Source organism: Melozone crissalis, unplaced genomic scaffold (genome assembly GCF_028551555.1).
Source record: "Melozone crissalis strain CALT ecotype California unplaced genomic scaffold, PUWL_Pcris_2 ptg000027l_1, whole genome shotgun sequence".
NCBI classification, from domain to species: Eukaryota; Metazoa; Chordata; class Aves; order Passeriformes; family Passerellidae; genus Melozone; species Melozone crissalis.
Genome location: NW_026535805.1, coordinates 52,412,786 through 52,437,100, shown reverse-complemented (window position 1 = coordinate 52,437,100; position 24,315 = coordinate 52,412,786). Strand labels below are relative to the sequence as shown.

General features: G+C 42.5%; 1 protein-coding gene across 1 annotated transcript in view; it reads left to right on the top strand.

The window, feature by feature from the left end:
- ADGRF5 (adhesion G protein-coupled receptor F5) overlaps window positions 1-24,315 on the top strand; it is a 40,964-nt gene that overhangs the window by 12,651 nt on the left and 3,998 nt on the right. Inside the window, exons 2-18 of the mRNA XM_054279694.1 lie at window positions 3,833-3,984; window positions 5,091-5,234; window positions 7,366-7,426; window positions 7,993-8,157; window positions 9,499-9,678; window positions 10,054-10,181; window positions 10,629-10,687; window positions 11,354-11,496; window positions 12,350-12,556; window positions 14,458-14,691; window positions 16,053-16,217; window positions 16,348-16,566; window positions 16,825-17,043; window positions 18,257-18,409; window positions 19,635-19,831; window positions 20,389-20,568; window positions 22,001-23,371. Of these exons, the coding sequence (XP_054135669.1) occupies window positions 5,133-5,234; window positions 7,366-7,426; window positions 7,993-8,157; window positions 9,499-9,678; window positions 10,054-10,181; window positions 10,629-10,687; window positions 11,354-11,496; window positions 12,350-12,556; window positions 14,458-14,691; window positions 16,053-16,217; window positions 16,348-16,566; window positions 16,825-17,043; window positions 18,257-18,409; window positions 19,635-19,831; window positions 20,389-20,568; window positions 22,001-23,371 (3,783 nt within the window). The 5' untranslated portion in view covers window positions 3,833-3,984; window positions 5,091-5,132. The remainder of the gene's footprint in view (window positions 1-3,832; window positions 3,985-5,090; window positions 5,235-7,365; window positions 7,427-7,992; window positions 8,158-9,498; window positions 9,679-10,053; window positions 10,182-10,628; window positions 10,688-11,353; window positions 11,497-12,349; window positions 12,557-14,457; window positions 14,692-16,052; window positions 16,218-16,347; window positions 16,567-16,824; window positions 17,044-18,256; window positions 18,410-19,634; window positions 19,832-20,388; window positions 20,569-22,000; window positions 23,372-24,315) is intronic.

The following is a 24,315-nucleotide window of genomic DNA, read 5'->3' as shown; positions in this document are numbered from 1 at the left end:
ACCTAATCCTCTGACATTGTATAATTTTCACATTCTCCTGCAAAGTAAACCAAGATTTCTCATACCTTTAGGCTGCAGCTTGATGATAAGCCTTGAGCAGAAACCCTCTTTTAAGAAAGCCTTGCTGACATTCTTTCCCATTCTCACACCCCCAAGATGCCCTTTCTTAAAATTTTTGGGAAAAAACCAAAAACAACAGCAATTAAAAAAAACAAATCACAAATGAAACCACAAAAAAAATTTAATAAACAACTCCTTAAAAAAACAAAAACAAAAAACAAAAAAAACCAAAAAAAACCAAAAAAAAACCAAACCAAAACACAAAAGCTTGGGGAAAGCAGGTTTAACACAGACCAGTTTTCCAGTCAAGGCCTGGCAACGTGGAAGGTGTGACTCCACCACAGGCACAGGTGACTCAGCCTAAGCCAATTCTTCAGCCTCTTCATCTCAGCCTCTGCACTGGCATTGCTGATCATTCAAACCTACCAGCAGTCAGCCAAGGGAACACCTTTGGGAGAAAATGATCAGCTTTTTCGCTAGGGATAGAGCATGAACTCGTGTTGAGCAGCTTGCCAGGGCAGAAAGGAAGAGGTCCTCCTTGTCCTTACCCTCCTGTCCTGTCTGCCAGCCCTGGCTCTGACACTAACTGAGACCTTCTCTAAGCTGAGCAGAGTCAGATGAAAGTGAGCTGGACACCTTATTGCTGCTTTAGTTTTCTGCAGGGACAGGGAGTTAAACTGAGTAAGAATCTGGAAGGCCAAGGCAATCAATAAAACCAATCTACAGAGAGAGAGGTGGTGGCATTAAGTGCTGTAGATGTAGCCTTGGACTTCTACTTCTTCAGATTCCTGAACCAGCTTGAGTGGGCAATAAATCAGAGCGATGGCACCACAACAGTGAAGACAAAGACATGCTGTAAGGGTAACCAGGGCATCAGTCATGTCAATTTAATCACCTTAAAACTGCTGCAAAAGGCTGAGGTCTGACTCACCACCTTGCAGGGAACAGCAGGTGAGCAGGTTTGCAGAAAAGGAAAAAGACCTGACTCCTAAATTAATCAGTGTTTAAAAAATAAACACAACATGAACTTAATCCCAGGGATTTCCACAGAGCTCAGTCAGTCACTGCCTCACACACTGCTGTGGAAACAAATTCCATTGATAAACCAACTGTTATCAAACACTGTAGGGACAAGGGTTCCACTGTTACTTGGACAGATGTCCCCTGTTTGTGTGTTCTTGGCTCCAGATATTGTTCAGTGTAGGAACATACATAACACATCAGAATTTCCCCTGATTTCTGGGAATTCCCATAGCCATCAGAGCCACAGGTCTGCATCTCTGAGCAGCTTCTCCAAGGGCATAAATGTGTCTCCACAGAGCCTTCCAGGCCCAGCAAGCAGGCTGCCAGCTCAGGTAGGAAAATTTTAGGGATTTCCTCCTTTATAGTTTAAGTCATAGCCCACAGACACTTTGCCATAGCTACAAAACATGATTTTGCTGCTTTCAGTTCTCAACACCCTCTTCTGTTAGAACAAAGGTGAGTAACAGCAGGGGAACAAGTTAGTCCACTAACCTGCAGATAAGACACTGAGGGATTCAGATCAGTGCAGGGGGAAATAATGAGTACAATCTGATGAATGGTATCAGGAAATATCTCCTCTTAAAATGCCTTGTGGGTTTTCTGCAGTGGCATATCTACTCAGTCTCACTTTTGAAATTTGAGTGCAGGCTCTAGAGGCAACTTCTTTTCTGGGCCGCAATAACTTGTTCAACTAATTATGAAAGTTCCTGTGGTTTAATATCCCTTTGAGAGAGCATGCTGAGCTATGGTAGAAAGCAGATGATGTTTAAGATGAATCTAATCAGAAGATCTTCTCTTTGAACCGCCTGAGAAGGTAAATGATACTAAATCTCTGGGTGTTGTCTTTATTTTCTAAAATGTGTGATGGTGACTCTTGTGCTGGGTGGATTTTCAAGAGAAGGTGTAATTATTTTACAGCATTCATGAAAAAGAGAAGTTTAGAGAAAAATTAATAAGAAGGTCATGTATCTCCCTTATGTCCTGGGTTAAAATGAGACCTTGCTATTTACCTCTAGGAATCCTCTGCATTTTAGCATTAACTTGAAACAATATTTTCCAGCCTGAGTGCTGTGGAGAATGAGCATTTTGTAGCAAGTCTGGACATCTTTAGCTCTCTAGGTCTTTATAAGTTGAAGATACTTATTGTTTCCCAGGAGACAGTTTGTATGAGAAATGAGGAATGTGTGCTTTGCCCACTGAAGGCAGACAGATACTTGAGAATTTGCTCACTAAAAGTTTAACACCAATGCTTTATTCACTGAGAAATTAAATAAACAAAGGGAGCAGCCACATTGCTTGAGAAGAACATTTAATACTTTTCCCCATTTTCAACTTGTTTGTTGGTTTTCTGGCTTTCTAGATATTGGCTTGGAATGTTTTGGAGCTTTAAATAGCTACCAAAGCCTGAGTAGCAGCTCAGGTCTGATTTACATGAGTTGTCCTCTATATGGTGTCTTACATGTACAATTAACAGGGTGTTTGCTGTCAGCTGCATAAAGTCACACAGAAGATGTGTTTGGAAATAGAGGCTGACCCACAACATTTGAATATGAAGGCAAGTTGGCGAGCAGGGCAAAAGATAGATGCAAAACTCTGCCAGATGGTGTTTACTCTCATCATAAATTTTGTTTAATGACCCTTTTGCCCTTCTATTATCTGTTTCATTAACCTGTTACCAGTGTAAAACAAACTCTTTGTGCAGATTATGTTCTTTTACCATATGTTGTGAGAATATGCTGAGTATACAAAGCTACCAGAGACCTTTGTTTAGTTAGTGCTTCAATTATTAAGTCATGTCACTATCTCAGGAACTTATGTCACAGCTTATAATGTTTCCCTCATGATCCACTTTAATCAATTGTGATCTTGGGATCACCAGATCCACGGAAATCTTCAGTTTGTTACAAGTGGATGATGTCTTCAAAATAGGAAAATAGTCTCAAAATAGTGTCTTTTATAGAATTCTGGATATAGTGACAGACATGACCAGGAAACTGAAAAAAATTCTCCACATTTTTTCCCCCAATTCTGTTAGCCATTCATTGATTGGATTAAAAAAAGCCTGTAACACACTTTTATTTTAATTGATTTTGGAGTGGGGGAGGAAGATACTCTGAGTCACTGTGATGCCCTTTCTGGTTATTCCTGTATAGGAATATAAGAGCAGCTATACTGTGTTAGCTCAGATGTCTAGATAAAAGAGGAGTTTTTTCTTTGTTTATTTATTTTATTTTGTTTTTATTTACTCTTGTTTTGGTTTTGTTTTGTTTATGTTGGTTTGGAGCCTTTGGGGTTTTTGTTTTGGTTTTGGTTTTTCCCCTCCATTAATATCCTAAAATATCTTAAAATTAATTTTCCTTCTTTAATTGCATCTCAGAATTCAGTTGACATTTCCTTCAAATCCCATTTCTGAGTAGTAATTGTCAGTTCAGAGTCCATCACAGAATACAGACTGCCATGATAATTTCTTTTTACCTTACACTTATTAATTCTGAATTTCATTATCAAGTCACTCAGTCTTCTGTGACCCCAATGCAGATCTTCACAGGCAGACTTTGCTTTTGCTAGTCTCAACCAAGTAAAATTTTCCATGGTGTTGCATCACTGACCACTGCCTTTTCCACATCACTTGAGAACAGAGAGCAAGGTACAGGCTTACATCTCACTCCTGCAGAACTCTGGCGATAACATCTCTGTATTGGAAAAGAAAATAATTTATCCCTACTTTTGCCTCCTATCTTTTAACCAGGTCAGTATCCAGGTGGAGTCCCACTCCAGATGGATCTCTCTAAGAATCATAGCTGGTGAGAAAAGTCACAAATCCCCTCTGGGCACCCACCTTGGTGATATCAAGTACATGCTTGGCTATAAACTCCTTGCCATCCTCTTACAATTCACGAGGTGAGACCACAGATCATGTTCATATTGTTGTTTTCTGTCATGGACTCATCTGAGCAGCAAAGTGCCAGCAAAGCCCCAGCCTGCCTGGGAGCCTCAGTTCTGATAAATAATGGCTGCAATAGGCAGCCACTGATCTCAGGAGGTGCTGATTTTTCTGTTTTCCCCTAGTGATTCACTGCCTTGCAAAACTTGAGTTTGGATGAACAGCCTTTTCAATGTGAAAAGATTGTAATTTTACAAGAGTTCATGATTCTAATCAGGCTGATGTTATTCACTTAGGCTCTATCCAGTACTGTGCTTAGAGTCTTTCCTCAGTGCTTAAAATGATTTTCACAATCCTCTTGGGTTCTGCCTTTTTTTCTTTAGCTCTCCACTAGCTGCTGATTCTGGAACTAAGAAGATGCTTTGTTTGGAATAACCAGAAAGTGCATATTCATAGCAAAATATTTGTCTTTTATGTATTCTTCACCTCCCTTTCTCTATTCCCCTTGGTTGCATAAATGTGTCAGCTCTTGTTATAAAGGCCCATGAATGTTTTACCTCTCCCTTTATGTTTCATCATCCAGTCTGCTGTGTGATTAAATTAGCTCAGGAGTTAATGAGGTAGAAAATGTTATTGGGGTGTGGATATGTGAGTGTGTGATTTCAGACACCACATTATATTCTTGTGTGACATGGTCCTTAGATTCTAGTTTACTTATTTGTTAACTTCAGTGCAATTAATGGAGAAGTTTGCTAAAACCTCAAGATAACACAGATTATTTCCAGGAGATGCCACTCTTTATTGTGTCCATTGCTAGCCAAGGGGTAACAGACACACAGATATCTGTACCTGAGCCCATGGTGATGCTACAACCCTTTCCAGTGGGATACAGCCAGCAGCAGAGCTCTCTCTGCTGCAAGAGGGCGGGCCCTCGCTTGCAGCAACATTCCTAATTGCTCCCTCATCTCCTGGCAGTGCATTTCCCAAGTACCACCAGGAGGGATATTTGAAGATCCAAAGTCAACTTTTCTCAAGGCAGATTTCCAGCACTCCTTTGTTCCTGACAGGAATCTGCTCAGGACTCTGCTTTCTTCAAACAATTTCTTTCTCCTGTTTTGAGTAGGTACAGCTGACTTCAGGCTGCAGAGCAAAGTCACCAGGCAAAATGCCATCCCCAACCACTACAGGTCTCCACTGCCTCTTCCTGCTGGCCTCAGCCTGCTGCCAGATACCACAGAGCTCAAACTTCTATCCATTGTCCTATGTAGTGAGTATCCTTCCCCATCCCCACTGGTTTTCATTGGCTCTCTGCTTGTATCAGCCTGATGTTCTCCTTTACACCCACAAAACCTTGGAAGAAGTCAGAATAATATTTGGGGGGGGGGGGGGGGGGGGGGGCGAAATCTGAACCTGGACTGTGTAAAAGAGGTGGAGAAATCCAAAACTGGGCTCTTCATGTTTCCCAGTTTGAAGTCTCTCCAGAAGGCACTGAACAAAACACATCTTGTTTCTCACTGTGTTGGTCTGCAAGGGGCTTTGGTTTCAATTACTGTCCCTGGAGCTGAGTGTACATAACATATATGTGGGCACTGCTCCTGGGTGGAATTCACCCATCCTAGGAGAGAGGAACCAAATATTTCTAGAAGTGACATGTTTGCAGGTAGGCGACAGGACTGTCTCAACAGCAGGACAAGTGCGCATGACCAAAACTCCACTCCTGGGTGATTTGTGTTTAGATATTGCCCATGAACTGAGATTTTACTTTCGTTTCCCACTTTTTCAATAATCCTCACAGATCCTTTCTGTTTCACTGACAGTGTGAATTATGGAAAGCCATTTTGGGCTTCATCCTGTGTTTGTTACCAGACAGTTTCTGCACATTTTTCCCTAACAAAAAAGACAAATTTTCCCCAACAAAAAAGACAAAAGAAGAACAGAGAAACCAAGGTTCTAACCAAATGGAAGTAAATATAATCTGGTAAATCCACCAATTCTTGATCATCACAATTAGTATTAGACCAGACAATACTTCTTTTATCTTCTCCATTGTGAGCAAATGGAGAACCTCCTTCTTTGAGAAAGTTGAAAAAAAAAGGAAAGGAAACGTGAAGAGAAAGGTGGGAACTCCTTAAGCTCTTTCTACCACTACCTCCTCCTTTGGCAAAACAAGATATGTCTGCTTGCAGCAGCCCCATCTGTGCTTCAGCAGATGTCTAACAGTGGCCAATTATCTAATTTGTTCTGATTTTTCAAGCTGAGTCTTCATCTCAGCACTTAGGAGTTTTCATGAAAAAAAAGCAACACCTTTTTTTAGCACCACTGATCATGGGACAGCCTGCAGATGAGTCATTACTTAATGGTGTGAAATATGTGAAGTATTTAGCAACCTAGCAATACTCTTTGATTGTTTGGGAGAATAACTGAAAGAGGAAACCACTGAGGCCAAACCTGGAGGAGGACGTGGGTCACAGGGCACTTTCTGTAACTCCTGCAGCCAACCAAGGTACATCCCAGCAATGCAAAAGGTGCCAGCACTCCTTGGGATCCTCACCCTAGCACAGCTGTGATACAAAACCCAGCTCTAATCACACACCAGATGGTTCCTTTATGTAACGAGATGACTCAAGAGTTGCCAAGCTATTCACCCTTTCTGTAAATAAAGGTTTCAGTAGGAACCAAGAATCTGGCAAAGCTGCAAATTTCCTGCCTGTGTCTTTGCTTGTTCTTTAGCCTTTCTTGCTAACAGTGGTGCCAATGTATTTTTAGGGCACAATTAAAAAAAAGATAAGATGGTCTGAATCTGACTTGGCTGCAGCCTGTGTAAACCCAGCCAGAGTGAAGTGGTGCTAACCCCTGCCATGGTCAGCTGTGTGTTACTGATGGCCCCAAAATAGCTGACCTGGAAACTGAGCTGGAGCCAAGGCTTTTCAGTCTCCTTTCTTCTCCCGCTCAGGCTGGCTCCGCTGCTTCAGAGGAAAGCAAAAGGTGATCAAAGTCCAGTTTCTGGATTCAAATGCTGAGTGGCCAGGTTTCCCAAGCAGTTCACAAGGCGGGCCCAGGACTAAGTGCTCTGTGACTGCCCCGTGGAGGTCTTGAGGCTCAGACACAAAAATCCTCCTGAACTGGGACAGTTGGCTTGCAGAGATATGAAAAGAGGCATCTGCAAACTCAGTACATCCCTTAGCTGGTGCTTAACCCTTCCCTGCTTGGATGATAGAAATTTTCTGTTTAAAGAGGAAGATGGGGTGGGAGGTTGGAGATGTGAGACCAAGATTAGTGGGAAAAAATTATCTATGTCAGTAGTTTCTTCTCTAATTTCTTTTGCCAACAACAGCAGCTGAAGTTTCACTTTGTTATTGTCATGGAACTTCACCATTTTATTTTTTTTTTTCCCACAGATTGACAGCACGCTAGGGCAAGAAAGCTTCTTCCCAGAGATGCAAAGGCAGAAGCGCAACAGTACGTACACAAATGTTTGGTAACAGAGCAGGTTTCCAGTAGGCCCAGGGTGAAATCTCTGCTAGGGACAGCATCCCCTGATGTACTGAACTGGGAGCATCAAGGACAAGGTGTGGTTGTGCTTTAACCACAGCCAAGCACCACAGTGCCCCTCGCTCACTCTCCCTCAGTGTGATGGGGAACAGAATCAGAAGGATAAAGTGAGAAACTCACAGGCTGAGATAAAGACAAGATAATCTTGTATGGCTCAGTCTGTGGTTGGCAACCCATCAGCTTACTGATTCTAAGGAGAGAAGGGATGAGACAGCTCTTCTATGAATATATTATGTCATTTGTATCAGCTTCCTATGCTCTGACACCAGAGAAATCTGGCTTTTGTCAGACAAGGAGCAGATAGAACAGAAGCAGAATATCTGCTGAGTGGGAAGCAAGAAGATTTCCTAAGCAGAATGCCACACTAAGCAACCATTAAATAGCAACAAAGACCCCAAATGCTAAACTAGAGGCCATCAATTTGTGATTACCCTCAAACACATCTTTGCAGTCTCATTCTATTTCTCTTTCAGTGCTTATTCTTGACCTCCCCTTTCCGGAGCATACTTTTGACATTGAAGTAAGCCTGCAGGATTCATCTTATCTGGAGGAAATCAAAGCCTATTTTAAAAACATTGATCTTCCAATTAATATTTCAAATGTACAAACAACAGTTTCAAACATCAGCATTACAACAGGTGGGTTGGTTATTGATTTGTTTATTCCAGATAATGTGGGGTTTTGTCAGTATTTGAGGTCTCCCACTTTTACCACCCATCATACTTCAGAATCAGCAAAACTGAAACATCTGTGCTCCTGCTGAAAGACCCAGCAAGGCTGAAGCTGTAGCACACAACATCATATTTGTTATCTGTCTCTCACCACTCCTTTTTATATAATGTTGGCATTAGGAATAGCTCTGAATGCTTTTCCTAAGGAAGGGACAAAACCAGAGGAAGCCTGAGCCAAAGGATTTTGCTCCAGCTTGGCTGACAAGCAGTCTGAGTTACTTTCAAGTTTCAGGAAGCTGTGAGAGCAGTTACTTCCCTCCTCCTGTATCTGGAACATAGATGGCTGTAAGAGGCTGTACTCTGACCCTGACAGGGAAAGGCTGCATGAGATAGAGCTCACTTCACCTATTCCTACAGGGTAAGACAGGTTTTATTACACGAGTTGTGGTCGTGCAACATCACATCCAAGTAGTACAGCAGAGCATATACAAGCACACCAAGCATTTACAACAGCAGAGGAGATTTGATACCTTCTTATCACTGAGCCGTAAAGCAGCAGAAGGAAGTATTCAACAGTTTCCAAAGCAACATGCAAATGCATCTTATAAAGGCCTTCAGGCTCACAAGTAATGTGTGAAAATGAATTTGTTAATATCTTACTTTGCCAATGACACATTAAGAGTAGAAAAAGTTACAGTGATGTGCTCTTTTCTGCCTTTTTTGGGGGGGGGGTGGTTTTGTTTGTTTGGTTTGGTTTGATTTTTTTGTTTTGGTGGGTTTGGTTTTGGGTTGGTTTTTGTTTTGGTTTGGTTTTTTTGATTGGTTTGTCTTTTTTTAGTGCTTTAAAGCACTTAGTGATTATGCTACCTTCTATCACATAGGAGGGGACAGAACAACCAGAACAACACAACACCTCATTAGCCACTGGGACTCTCAATGATCTCGCTCTTACAATCTCTAAAAGCTTGTACACTTGCTTTCAGCTCTGGTGACATAAAAACATTCCGTCTGAAAAGTATTATGGGACCCTGGCCAGTATGCCAGGTAGACTTTTAGGATCAGACTTCACATCTCCATTCAGTTACTTGAAAGCAATTGATCAGACTTTTCCCTGTGCCAGTCTGGCTCCCATTTCTTGTTGGTAATTCACAATTAGTAGAGTAAAATTTGAAAGCTGTCAGATCATCTCACAATAACGGCAAACTTTGAGATCCCTCTCATGAAAACAAAGAAAGGTAGATATTTATCTTGCAATAGCTATGCCCTGTTTACCATTTCCATGGTATTTCTCTGTCTGTCTGACTCCAGTCTGCCTGCCCAGTGGTGAGAATAGCAGCTGCTGTTTCTGTGAAGATGGATATGCCTGGCCAAGCAAGGTGTGCAGTGATGTGATGCCCTGCCCTTCTCTGAGCCTGGAACCAGCCCTGCCCTGTGGCTACATGCAGAAAATGCCTTTCTATGGACCCTACTGTGAGCCCCAGACTGAAGGTGAGGAGGAACAGGGCAGAACTTCATTGTAGTGCAGCTCACACACTGCTTAGAGGTCAGAATAGTGATGAAAGGGGTGATGAAAAAGTACATCAGGACTGAGCTGGCTACCACTCAGCCTGTGAATGTGGAGGAAAGTCTGCAGAGATGGTCTAAAGCTCTTCTCCTTGTGATATGGACCCACCTTGACCCAAACACTGGCAGATATTTGGAGCATTTGGAGCCCCAACTCCTGGAATCACTCCCATGCCTCTTTGGGACTTTCAGCTTTCGCTGAGCCAAGAAAGTTTAATCTCATCAGATTTTAGACAGCTTTTCACCTCATAAGCATTGTTTTTTATCATTTTGCATTTATTTTTCTGTCTTTCCTTACAGAGTCATGTGGTATGGGAGAGCCCATTGTAATGAATATGTCAGTCAGACTTGACTCAAACTTCCAGGATGATCTCAAGGATTCTTCCTCTCTGTTATACCAAAAATACAAAATGGACCTTGAAAAAGCAGTAATGACTTTATTTTTTCAATCTCTGAAGGTTGAGAGCCCCCTAAGTAATGTGGTGTTTACCCCAAGTGCCTGGGTGGTCAGTGTCTCTGTGGGGAGCTGGGAAGCGTGCAGCAATGGGAGCTGCAAAGTGGGGCAAAGCTGACTCCATTGATGGCAATGAAAATATTCCCATTTATTTTAATACACAGGGAAGTATTTAGGGATCTTTTGTATATAAAACATGAAAAAAAAATCCTATTATTGGTCCTATCTTAAATCCATGTGGGTACACATGGAATGAAACCATGAACAGAAATGTGTTCCATGACAGCAGGAGAGCACCAGGCCTGTTGTGTCAGATATGTTACATGTCCTTACTCACATCAGGAATTGAGAGTTTCCTATTTTAAGCACACTTCAGTAATACACAGAGGACTTATACCATCTCACCTGTCTTTGTTTACAGTTTAATGCCAGCTACAGATGTCTACCAGGCTTTGTATCAGCAACAGTAACAGGTTTTAGGTAAGTAAATAATTTCATTTTTTCCTGGGAGACACAAATCTCCCTGTCCAGTCTCAAGGAGACACAAGTCAGCAAAGGTTACATTCACTCTGCCTAGAACCCACTCCCAGCATGCACACACTGAATAACAGAATAATCACTGCAAAGCAAAGCCCAAGTATGAACATGGAAATGGTATTGTGGGTAGAATTCATCCCTGTGCAAAAGTCCAAGAAAGGCAATCATTCCCCATCTGGAGCAAAGCCTTTTATGGAAAAGACTGAGCTCCACCCAAAGGGGAAAAGAATGCAAATAAACTTAACATCATTTTCTAGGCCATGAGGAAGGTGAATAGTACATTGACTCTGGATACAGCCTCGGATAAAGGAGACATTGGTGCTGTCCACACATATTTAAATGCAGCTGCATTTTAGGTTTCTAAGGAAAGTTTACTAGAAATAAACATCAGACAAGGAAGGTGTCACATAAAGGTGTTGCTTTGCAGGGAAGAGCTGTAGCACAACTTTCTAGTATAACAGAGCAAGTTTTGAGTCCCAAGAGGAGTCTCCACCAGGGAGTCCTGTGAGGTCTTCCCATCCATGCAAGATGGGTCACCACAACACAGAAAAGCACTAATATACAAGGATATCTAATTCTGGTGCTCATGTCATTCTTGTATCTGTTTAGCCCTGGAAGTGTTTTTGTGAACTTTGAAGTAAGAACAGGAGCAGCAAGCTTCACTCAGGTTGGACATTCCAACAGAGCTGTACCGCAGTTTCTGGATTCATCGTACCAGCTGAACCCATTCACTTTCACAAGAGTAATCACTAGTAAGTTTAAAGCTCTCAATGCTTTCCTTCAACCTTTACTTTAGTATTTTTAGCCTGAATCATGTAGCTGCCCTATACCGTTGATGATTTGGCACTGGACTTTCAAGAAACATTTATTTCTTAGCTCTTTCATTTTATCTTGTGTCACCAAAGCTTAGGACCCTCATGAGAGGACCATGCATCCAGTACCTCCCATGAAAAACCAAACACTTCCAGCTACTCCACTGACCAGTTATTGGTTGGACTTGATTATTTCAGGGGTCTTTTCCAGCCTAAATTATTCTAAATGACCCCTGATGTGGTCCGTCCAGGGGAGAAAGACTGAACACCCTTAATTCAGAACCGAGACAGCTCTAAGAATGTCCGGCTGTCAGCACTTCCTACTCTTTAAAGCAAAACATAAAACTCTAGCAGTTTACATGACAACACATTCCCCTTAGCTTCCTTGGCACATTTTCCATGCTGCTGCTGGACAGTGTGTTACAACTCAGATGCTGATCAAGTGCCCTGGAGGTGTTCTGCTCTCAGTGCACCAAGTGCTAGATTGTCTGTCCCAGAGGATTACTTCAACCTGGTTGCTTCTCCTCCCAGCTAATCTAATTAGAAAGTGGTGGTGGTGATAATAATTCTTCTAACTCTGCATTAAACCTTCTGGAATTTTTAGCTGAGAAAGATACTAAAAGAATATATTGAGGGGAAAGTCCTATGGCCTGTATTAGAGGTGGTACCCTGCAGCTGATGTGAAGCACCTGCAGCTGATGTGAAGCAGCTGGGACCCCTGTAAGATGAAAGACACCATAAAGATGTGAGCTGAAGTGACAGTAATGCCGAATGTTGCTCTCTGTCTTCCCAGATCAGACAAACTTCACCGTGAAACCCTCGAACATTTTTGAAGGGGACACAGTAAGACTGACCTGTGAGATAAATTCAACATTTTCCAATGTGACCTGGTATCACTTTGACCAGACCATCTCAGCTGGCTCCCGGTACTCCATAGAGACAGTTTCAGCATCCACAAGATCAATTCTTAAAATTACCAACGTTACGACGAAGGATTCTGGTATGATTTTCCATTGTTAAAACAGCAGATGTAAATCTTTATTGTGGCTAGTCCTATAAAAAGCAAATATGAATGCAGTGGCTGTATTTTCTAGAGGAAATATGAAAATTACACTGCCCTTCATAATTTTCCTGTTGTTTTCATTAGTGATCTAAGTATTGACTGGCATTGCCAGGAAGATGTGAACTGACTGAAGTGATTGTACATGTCTGGGTGTTCTAAGGGCCAGGCTTCATTTTCCTACCAGGCAGATGGTGGTGACTGCATGGCTGTGAGGCCTTCCCACCCTTTTGGTGTGGTGGCTGGAGGCTGTAGTTGAATTTGTCCTTAATGCCCTTGCCCCCTACACACACATGACCTAACTAAATCAGAGCTCAGAGTTACAGTTTTGCATGTTTAGGGATTTTTGAAAATCAGAAACAGGTAAACTGGCAGCATTTTTCTGGGAGGATCTATTAGGGGAGTTATTATGTATTATCAGAGCTTGGGCTCAAGCTTCCACTCAGTTCATGTCTTTGAACCATGAATTCTGCATTCAACTTCAAAAAGGGTAGCCTGAGATCAGGTATTTGGGCACATGTATGTGAGGTAGGAATAGTGGATCCAAAATTCTTCAGACTGAGGATGCCCTGAATCTGAGTGTTTCCACTCCTATGTAAGTGGTCTGCTCATTTGGCTACCCCAGTGAGGAAGGGAAATCCACATACTTAAAATATGTGGGAAATGTGGACCTCTGATTGCCAATCTCAAAAGCAAGCCTGGCTGCATCAGGGGACTTGTGCCTGAGAGAGTTGCTGATAAAGAGAAAGGGACCTGTGGGTCCTGGTCAGTGGCAACTTGAATGTGAGTCAGCAGTGCCCTGCAGCCAGGAGGGACAGCCATGTCCTGAGGGGGCATCAGGCACAGCATTGCCAGACGCGCAAGAGAAGGGATTGTCCTGCTCTGCTTTGGGTTGGGGAGACCTCACTTCAAGTCCTGGGGGCAGTTTTGGACACCAAAATACAAAAAAGGCATGAAGCTATTGGACAGAGATCAAAGGAGGCCACAAGGATGGTGAAGGGCCTGAAGGGCAAGCTGTATGAAAAGGAGCTGAGGTCATTTGGTCTGCTCAGCATTGAGGAGACTGAGGGGAGACCTCATTGTGGTCTTCAATTTCCTCATGAAGGGAAGCAGAGGGGCAGGTACAGATCTGTTCTCCCTGGTGACCAAGGACAGGACTCAAGGAGGTGGCATGAAGCTGAGTCTGGTGAGGTTTTGGATAACTGAGAACAGTTTTGCACCCAGAGGGTGGTTGGGCAGGCTCCCATGGGCAGTGGTAACAGCACCAAGCCTGAGAGCTCAATAAGTGTTTGAACAAAGCTCCCAGGCACATGGTGTCACTGTTGGAGTGTCCTGTGCAGGGCCAAGAGTCAGGCTCAATGACCCTGACAGGTCTCTTCCAACTCAGCATACTCTGTGATTCTATGATAAATACTCTGCTCTGTTTGGCAGTGCCTTCTGAGCAGCTTAAGAGCCTCCACTCTGAGGCCAGTTCTGGTGGAGTCCACCCTGGGCACCTCTCTTGTCACCTATTCTCTGTAAGAATCTTTTTACCATGACATACTGCTGCCAGAAGGACTATGGGCAGTATACAGATCCCAAAACCACCTACTCATCCAGATTTGAAGTATTTTGGACTGAGAACACAGATCTCAGGTACCCATCAACAGTGAATCCTAGTCTAGATCCATTTGGCACCAGGGGTTTGCAGAAAGCGTTCTGCAGGTGACCTGAGGTTACATATTGATCAGCAAGTAGCAGAGCCACTGCAGAGCAGGGACATGTGAAAACCAGCTGTGGAAGTAGTTCCTAATTCCAAAATAAAGGCAAACTCAGCAAAAACTGTTGTTTCTGCTTCACAGGTTCCTATAGCTGTGTGTCCATAAGGAGTGGTCCATATCACACAGAGATACACAATGGCACAGAAACAATATCTGTCTTTCCACTGCATGTCACTCCAAACTTTAAGGACATCGATGTCACATGTAACAGTCCTGAAGTGCAAGCCAAGGGTCTTCAGCTGTCCTGTTGCATTGACAGACACATGACATCGCTTAGGGTTTCCTGGAAAGTAAATGGAACAATCAACATTACAGGTAAGATTAACAAAAGGTTGGCTTTCACCTGCTAGGTTTGCTCACTGATCAAAAGTCTCCTTTCTAAGTGGCTGCCCCAAAATCCTAGCATGAATACAGGGTATGCTCCAAAAGTGGCAGGGGGAAGGACAGATTCTGTATGTGTTGTGCAGGTGCCAGTGGGGTTTCAGGCATCTCCATACACTGATGCCTTAACTGTGCCATCCTGGATGGAAACAGCTGCCTGGACCAGCAACACACCAGTTTCTTCCAGAAAGTTTATTTCTGCATGGTCTAAATTTGAGACCAGGGATGAGTGCATCAGTCTGTACTGCTATCTCTGGAATCACCCTTGGGGTACAAAGATCTTTCATGTACCACATACTGAGATTTGTCAGTCATGAGGTACAAGTGCTGCACTGTGAAACAGCTGCAATGCAGATAAATATGAGCACTGTTTGTCTCTCCACTCGTAGCTGTGATACTTCACATACCAGTTGAGTCAGAGGTATCCCGTAAGGCTTTCCAGTATACAGAGTTAATAAGGCACCAAGTAAATGTGCTACAAAGAGCTACAAAGTAATATGAACAGAACTGCTCATAAATGTCTATGAACCATCACCTAAATGGTCTATTGCCCCTCTTAATATTTTATGAGTATGAAGTAACTGTTTATTGTTAACTATTGGCCGTAAATGAAACTTTCCAGAAAGCAGGACAGCAAACTGAGATAAAATCTGCTAAGGTCATGCATATTCCCACTTCCTTAAAGGACAGTTACCAGAGTGCAGCAGTGCTTGCAGGGAGAGGGATCCTGGCCCACTGAAATGGGCTGTTTTACCCCTCATTCCCTGTGGCCAGGCTTTCCCCCAGGAACTCTGCTCTGCTCTCATGTCAACTGCGCTGCCAGCTGCAGCGTGGGACAGCTTTAGTGCTCGCAGCTAAACCAGCACTCTTCAGATTTTAAGTTGAATTACTGTCAAGTACCTTCACATTTTTATTTCAAAATTAGATGGCATTAAAATCTGCAGTGTTTATTCCTGTTTTACTTACCTTTACTCACCATAAGTATCACAGATGATGAAGTTAAGTTTAACCAGAATACTATTCATTTTGATTGACCCTGAGATTTCCAAGCAGTGTGGCTGCATTCTGACTGGTTTTGGCAGGAGGAATCTCAGCACAGAGCTGTGTGCTGCCACTCTGTGAGTGTTGCCACAGCAAAAGATGTGAATGAACTTCAATGATGATGAGTTACAAGTGCCATGATGTCAATTACATACAAACCCACAAGGGTTTCCATGGCTGGAGTAATTGCTTGTGCTTTCCAGAGGTATTTTTGGACATCCATAGCCCTTTAAACAATGCTTATTGCTCCCTAGGAGTAACCATCTTGAGTGGAAACTGCACTGGATACCAGCTCAACATCAGCGAGTCGCTGTGCCCCCCTGAGAACTCAGGGGCAGTGACCACGTACACGTGTGAGATGGAGACCGGGCACGGAGCCAGGCGCGCTCAAAGCATCGCAGTCACGTACCTGCGGAAAGGTGAGGGGCAGGGACCTGTCACAGAGCAACAGCTCTTTATGCACAGATGGCCTCTGTGGCACACAGAATTTGTGAGAAAACGATTAAAAGTAACTCTCACTAATGTGACTTTTGTCCTGTGTTGTCTCAGCCCATGTAACAATATCTTCAAGCACAAACTCAACAGTTTCCGAGGGATATGGGTTCAATGTAACGTGTGAAAGTGATGTGAGCAATTATGACAGCATCAGTTGGAAAATCCAGTCTGGAAATGACACAAAAACAGTAGACTGTGATATGTGCATCAAAAATAGCAAATTCCCAGCCATGTCTGTGCTCACAGTGAAGTCTGCCTCGCAGGACTGGAGAGGTGAGTAAATCTGGTCTCATTGGCTACAAAGGCAATGAAATCTCTATATCAGATAATTTACAGCATCTCGAGCCCTGCAAATCACTGTGCAACCTGGCCACAATAAATAAAAAGCCCCCAGGGTTAAAAATTTAAGTGTTGGAGGGCACCAAGGCTTGATGTTGCCAACAGAATTGTATTTGTTCATCATTCATGACCATGCAAAAGCTGAGGAGCAGTTCTGTTGACTGAGACGTGGTTTTGTATCACTTCTTTTAGGCACCTACATCTGCACATTCTCCCAGAAAAACCTGGACAGTTCTGCCAACATTACCATCGAGGTGGTTTCCTTGCCCCTGAAGCAGAACATCCTGGTAGACCCCATTGAAACATCGATACAGTGCCAAGTGCCATATGCCCTGGAGTGCTGCATAAGTGCAAAGACTGTGAGAGACTACAGGGTTACATTTGTGGTTCAACAAAATGAATTTCAAGTTGGTAAGACACAATTAATTTGCAGAATCATTAGTTTCACTCTGTGTCACAACCCAGTCTCTGGGTTTTTTGTTTTCAGTTAGATCTGTGTAAACAAGTCATGTTTACTGCTTTCATGACAACCCAAGAGCACTTCTGAGGGTGCAAAAAAAAGAGAAATGGACTTTTTTTAGGATGTTGAGCATGCCCGGGGAACATGTCTGGGATTAATACTGAAGTCACTGCTATAGTGAAAAATACATAATAGGTAAACTCAACATTTGGTTTGACTTGCCAGGGAGAAGTGAGCATCCTGACCCTTCTTCAGATTGGAAATTGCTGAACTCTTTTTATTTGCTTTTATCTTCCATTCTGCCACTTTTTAAAACAAATACTGAGAAAACATCACTTAAGAAAATCTACTAATTATTGAAAAATGTCAAGTAACCCATTGAGAATGCAATTCAAAAAAACTACTCCATTTTCTTTGAGGGAGAAATACAGGGAGCACATCTTTAACAATACAAAAGCCTACGCTTCTAAGTCTTCAAATTTAGGGCAATTCTGCAACTTCCCTGACATGTTTTTATACACTATAATTGTTCAAGCAAGTAGCTTTTCATACACCAGAATTTTTCAAGTGAATTATAAAAATGTTACTTTGAAAAAATAAAAAAGGCAAATATGATCTACCAAAAACAACTCAGGAAACATGCAGGAGTGCAATAACAACAGGCTGAGTAGTAAAGCAGGTGGAGACTGAGGAGGCCTTCAGTAGCTAAGAAAAAGGCAAGATGATGTTGGAAGAGACTGCAGCTGGAGACCCACCCTCAGGCACAGGCATTCTGAAGAGCAGTGGAGTGTGGCACAGATCCTGAGCTCAAAAGAACCATGTAAGAATAGCCAAATTCTGTCCCAGCTTAACTGAAACACCTGTGGTAAAGGCAGGAAGTGTATTCTCAAAAATTAATTTCAAAGCAAATTTTGGTTACTGCACAGTTAAGAGGGTTTGGGGACGATTTGCTCACACAGCAGTAAATGAAAGGGTATTGATCATGCAGCAGCTGCCAGATTTATTACAGAGAGACAGAGAGGCCTACAGAGAGGGAGCTTTTTCACAAAGGAAAGTTGTTTTTTTTCTAGTACCCACAGAAAATAAAGTTTTGTCAATGTTTTCTGCTGGTTTTAATTGGCTGACCCCAAATCTGTGTTAACCTGTCTTCATCCATCCCTACAGAGAAAAGGAAAAAAGACAATTTGCTTTGCTACATGTACAGTCACACGGAAAAAGAATGCAACAAAGAGAAAGAGGTTATGGCATATTGCAAATTTGTCAACCGCATTGGACAGGGAGTTGACAGTGAACATATAACACTGCACTTGATACCTGGTAAGGAGAAAAGTTACTCTTTATAGCTGTTAAATAGGACATTACAATATCTTTATTAAATCAGGTGCCACAAATTCATCTCCAGTGACATCTAACAGAAACAGATTTTTGTTATCCAAGAACTTTTGTCTCCTTTTCCCGTGGGAAATTTTTATACACAGAGGAAAATATCAGGGTTTATGTAATTTAAAAAAAAAATAAAAAACAGATGAAATGTGTTGTCTTTGCTGTATTTGAGAGTGGACTCAGTATGTTCCAAAGCAGTGACAGTTTAATCACTATTGCAGGCTGCACCACCAAGCTTCATCCTCTGTGTTGAAATGTGGCCATGCAGTTTCCAGCTTCCTTGCTAACAATTTAGCAAGGATCAAAGACTGTGGTGCCTCATCAGGCTCAGGAGGACAGCCTGTGGGAGAGCATTTCCACTTTGAACACAAGAAGGGCAACCTCTGTGAGGTGCTGCAGAGACCAGGGCAGCTTCCAGTCAGCTCTGCAGGGAATGTTTTGTAATTAGAATTCAGCATTGCTAAATCCAGCTTTGATGTTTAGTTCTGACAAGAGCTTGGATATTTCAGCTCTTTTTATTCTAAATTGGAAAGGAAGAAATCCTGCACATCCCCCTCATGCAGAAATGTTCTTTTTCCCACAGCAGTGGTACCTACAGTTGAATCACTATATCTGCCAGATTTCACTCTCTTAGGCAATAAATATGCAGGCACTTTAATTACTTTAATCACTTTAATCAGCAGATACTTACTGATATGACTAAGCCAATCAAAGACAATTAGCAACACCCACGGTTCATCAAAAAGGTGTTGAGGCCTCACTATGAAGGTCTTAATGAATTTCCTGTTAGTGCTACAGCAGTACTGAGTACCTTAACAGAATAAATTTTGTATTAATTATTGTTCACTTGATGTTCAATATAATCCCACTCCAGCTCTGTCTAACCCTGTAGTCTAACAGATAAATCTAAGTCTTTGGGTGTTGGTTTGTTGATTGGATTCAGTACTCAAAAATTGGAGCTTTATTAGATTGCCTTTTTCATTTCCTGATTCATAAAAATAAGGAATGTGAGACATATACACCCTGAAAGATCGTAATTAATGAAAACAGTAAACTGAAATCCTAATTTAAAGACCTTTGAACAGATCACAAATTTTGTGGGGGAAATTAATTCATCTTCCTGCTTCTTATTTTCTATCTCTGTCTCCTCTCTGTACAGGTAAGAAAGTTTCCTGCTCAGACAGCTTGGGCATTGGAACAGAAAGGGACATATTAATAAAGCCATGCTGTGATGTAAAAAATCCAAAAGGCTTTACTCGAGGCAATATAACTTACCAGTGCATCCACAGCTCATGGATTGTTGCAAGGAATGAGTGCCTGTCCGGACCAATAAACGACCTGCTGAGTGGTGCTGAGGTAACACTCATGGGTCTGTGGAGGCTGGGCTGGGGAGCTGGGTGGAGAGAAAAAGTATTGGTTGCATGATTTTTGCTTATCATAGTCTAAAATACATGAAGCATTTGAAACTTTCTTTTTAAAGATATGAAGAATGTTTGGCTTTATTTACACCAGCCAGCCAAAGAGCTGAGGCCCCTCCCGGGACACAGAGGGCCTGAGGCACTGCATGGATAATGTCCATACACATGAATGCTCTGTTCCCAGGCAAGGTGACCTTGTCCATGGCATCCATAAGGAGTGGTTCCTGGCCTGGAGTGTTCCCTGAGCTGTGCTCAGGCACACCAACAGTGAGGCTGTAGGATTAACTCTGGACCACTGCCCAGCCTCATCCTCAGGCCCTTCCTACAGTGCCCACACCCTTGGCCCCTGCACTTGACAGATGGGTGCCAGGCCTTGGTTTTCAGCCTTGGTATCATCCCACAGTGCTCTTCCCATCCACAAACCATCCAGAGTCACCTTTATCTCAGCCAGGTTAGAGGATTCCCTGTGTGACATGCTGTTATCTTCTGTTCCAGTCCTTGGTCAGCAGCCCTGAGGCAAAAGCTCAACTACCCTCCTACCTTGCACAGCTTAAGGAACAGACAAAAAAGGAGCTAACCACAATAAACAATTCTCCAGCAAACCTAGGTGCAATTGTTAACATCCTGGATATGGTCTCCTCTATCCCAGTTGAGGCAGAGGAGATCCCTATGCAGGTAAGGTTTTATTTTAAGTATTATCTACACCTACCAAGCCCTTTGACCCTTTTAGTTAGAGAGAATGATGTTTTCCCTGAAGTTTCACACTTGCTTAGGATCAAGATCAGGACAGTGTTAAGGGAATAAGATGAAGTGACAATGAAGATACAGAGAAGTTAATGAAAACTCAAAATTATGAGGACAAGGAGTCTATGCATGAAAGAGAAGCTGCTGTAAGCTTAGCAGAAATATTTTAGGAACACATGGATATCTCCAGCATTCTAAGACAGGAAAGGACAAGGGATGATGGATAAAAAATTGGACATGAGCCAGCAATGTTCTCTTGCAGCCCAGACACCCAAACATGTCCTGGGCTGCTTAGCAGGGAGTGTGACCAGCAGGTGGAGGAAGGTGATTCTGTCCCTCTACTCTGCTCTGGTGAGATCCCACCTGGAGCACTCCATCCACCTCTGGGGTCCACAGGGCAACAAGGATATGGGCATGCTGTAATGGGTCCAAAGGAGGGTCACAGAAATGGTCAGAGGGTGAAGCAGGTCTCCTGTGAGGGCAGACTGAGAGAGTTGGGGTTGTCCAGCCTTGAGAAGACTCAGGGAAGAACTTATCGCAGCTTTTCAATACTTAAAGGGGACTTATATAAAGGCTTTTTATCAAGGCCTGTAGTGACAGGACAAGGAAAAATGGTTTAAACTGAAAGAGGGCAGGTTTGGATTATTAAGAATAAATTGTTTGCTGTGAGGGCAGTAAGGCACTGGAAAAAATTTACCAGAGAAGTTGTGGATGCCCTAAACCCTGGAAGTGTCCAAGATGAAGCTGGATGTCCCTGTCACCTGGAAGGGGGGTTGGACTGGATGACCTTTAAATGTCAAAACCATTCTGTGATTCTATGATTCCATGAGTAGGAGTAGGAATAGAAAAAAAGGGTGAAAGAGGAATAGGGAGAGTAAATTCCAGGAACCATGATCAAGCAAGAAAAATAAGTTGAATGTAACAACAAATTCATAACAAAAGAAACCTTAGAAATAATTGGGAACCTTGATTATGAGGTCCAGAGGAAAAGTACTGCTCTTCTGAACAGAAAAGTGCAAAAAGGTTTGATAGTCATAGATAGAAAGCCCTACATGAGACACCAAGAAATCAAAGACAGCAAGAACACTGAGAAAGAAAGGAAAGAAGGCTGGAGATGCCAAAAATACCAAAGTACCAAATAATGTATAAAAAAAATAGTCACACAGCATTGCTTTTGGAAACCTTAACTTGCAAACAGAGGATTCAGAGGGTTAACAACAGAAGACTTGACATGGACTGAGCAAAATAAGAAAATGCTGGGCTTTTTCAAAAGGCACTTCTAGGACCACGCATAAATTACCATCAGAAACAACAATTAATTGTGTGAGATTTCAGTTACTGCATTATTCTGTTGTTGTTCCAGAATTTCTTATCCACAGTGGACTTAATTGTTGACGATTCCACAACTGAAGCTTGGGAAAACCTGAATGAAGAGAAGACACGACAAAGTTCTTTGTTACTACAGTCGGTAGAAAATTTTTCCTTGCGCCTCCAACCAGTTAATAACACCATTCCTTCTGTCTCTGCAAACACCATTCAGCTCCAAGGAGAAGTTGTCAAGGAAAATAACAACACAGCTTATAACAAGGACTTCCGCAGTGCAGGAAACCTCACAGTCAATGTGCTCATTAGTGAAACTCAAATCCAGAATCTAACCCAAAATTCAACCATTGTCAGTGTGATGTACTCAAAACTTGGACATGTTTTGCCTCAGAAAACATTTGAATTTGTGAATGGTTTATTGATAACAACAACTTTGAGCAGCAACAGGAGCCAGAAGTTTGATGTTAACATGACATTTGCAAAGAAAGACTTGTCTCTAAAGATGCCCAAGTGTGTCTTTTGGAACTTCACACTCAACAATCACAAGGGGGACTGGGATAATCATGGCTGCACACCCACAGAGTCAGAACGTTATGTCATTTGCTCCTGCAATCACTTGACATCATTCTCCATTCTGATGTCACCTGATAGATCCTCCGAGCTAATCTTTGAAAATTATATTTCCTACGTTGGCCTGGCCATTTCAATCGTGAGCTTGGTGGTCTGCATCATAATTGAATCCTTGGTCTGGAAGTACGTGACAAACAACACAACCTCCTACATGCGCCATGTCTGTATTCTCAACATTGCCACATCCCTGCTGATTGCTGACGTTTGGTTCATTGTCATTGCCTCCATCACTGATCAAAATCAGCAGATGAGCAGAGACATCTGCATCATGGCCACCTTCTTCATCCATTTTTTCTACCTATGTGTCTTTTTCTGGATGCTGAGCCTGGGCCTCATCCTTTTCTACAGACTGGTGTTCATCTTACACAACACGAGTAAGACTGCTCAGAAGGCGGTGGCATTCTGCCTGGGATACGTGTGCCCCTTTGTCATTGCAGTCACCACCATCGCTGTCACACTGCCAAAGAACAGTTACACAAGAAAGGATGTCTGCTGGCTCAACTGGCAGGACAGCAAAGCTCTCCTGGCCTTTGTCATACCTGCCTTGATCATTGTGGCCACGAACTTGTTCATTGCTGCAGTTGTTATAATAAAAATATTGAGGCCAACTATTGGGGATAGGTCAAGCGGGCAGGAGAGGAAATCTCTGTTTCAGATTGGCAAAAGTGTGGCCATCCTGACACCACTGTTAGGCCTCACCTGGGGTTTTGGCCTTGCCACCATCATCAAAAACAGTCATCCAGCTTTCCACATCCTCTTTAGTCTGCTCAATGCTTTGCAGGTGAGTTGTGCATTTTTGTTTCCTCTATTATGATTTAACATGGAGACATTATTGCAGTGCTATGCTCGGCAGGGCCTAAGAACACCAGGGAAAAGCTTAAATTTGCCTAACACATCCTTATTCCAAAAGGGCTCTTTGAGAAAGCCATTCCAGGAATTCAGCAGTATTTCATATTCTCAGCTGCCTTAGCACATGTGCCATATAGACAAAGCTGGCCTAAAGATAACTCCCTACTTCGCCAGTAGTTTTGGGATCAACTTCACTGCTGAAGACCAGGAAAACAGCCCTGTTATGTTCAGGTGGGCAAACTTCAGCATCCCTGTTTCCATTTACAGTGCAGCTGGAGGCATCACATTAGGCTTTTTTGGGTTTCAGTATAAACCACAAGAAAGTCACCAAGATCAGCTGAGAAGTACTAATGATGAAGAGAAGAACTGACAAAAATATACCATTGAGAGTTTTCAGTCAGTATGACTTTTGCCACATATTTAGGTGGTCAGTAGGATCCCAATACAAGGAAATTTCTTAAGGACAATGTAGTTATGTGTAGTCTCTCTTTAAAGAGAATTCTTAACATTTCCCATTGTTAAGAGTGGCATCAAAACTGTTTTCTTCAAACCAAACTCACTGGCCTTTTTCTTGGAACCTACTAGTTTGTCTGGAGAGCACAGGTAGGGCATGTCTTCCACACATACACATTCCTTTTTCCAAATACATTTAGTGCTACCAAACTATCTGTGTCAGTTTGTAGACCAGATCAACACAGAATTTAAATAGACGACGCCTGGGGAGCTGCCAAATGAGCAGTCCCTAACTGTGATAAACAGTTAGAAAAATGGTCTCTATCAAAGAGTTCAAAGTTTAAATAGTACCATTTAATAGTTCAAATGGACAATGTCGGAGATATTTATGAGATACTGAAATTAAAGATTGCTGTCATCAAA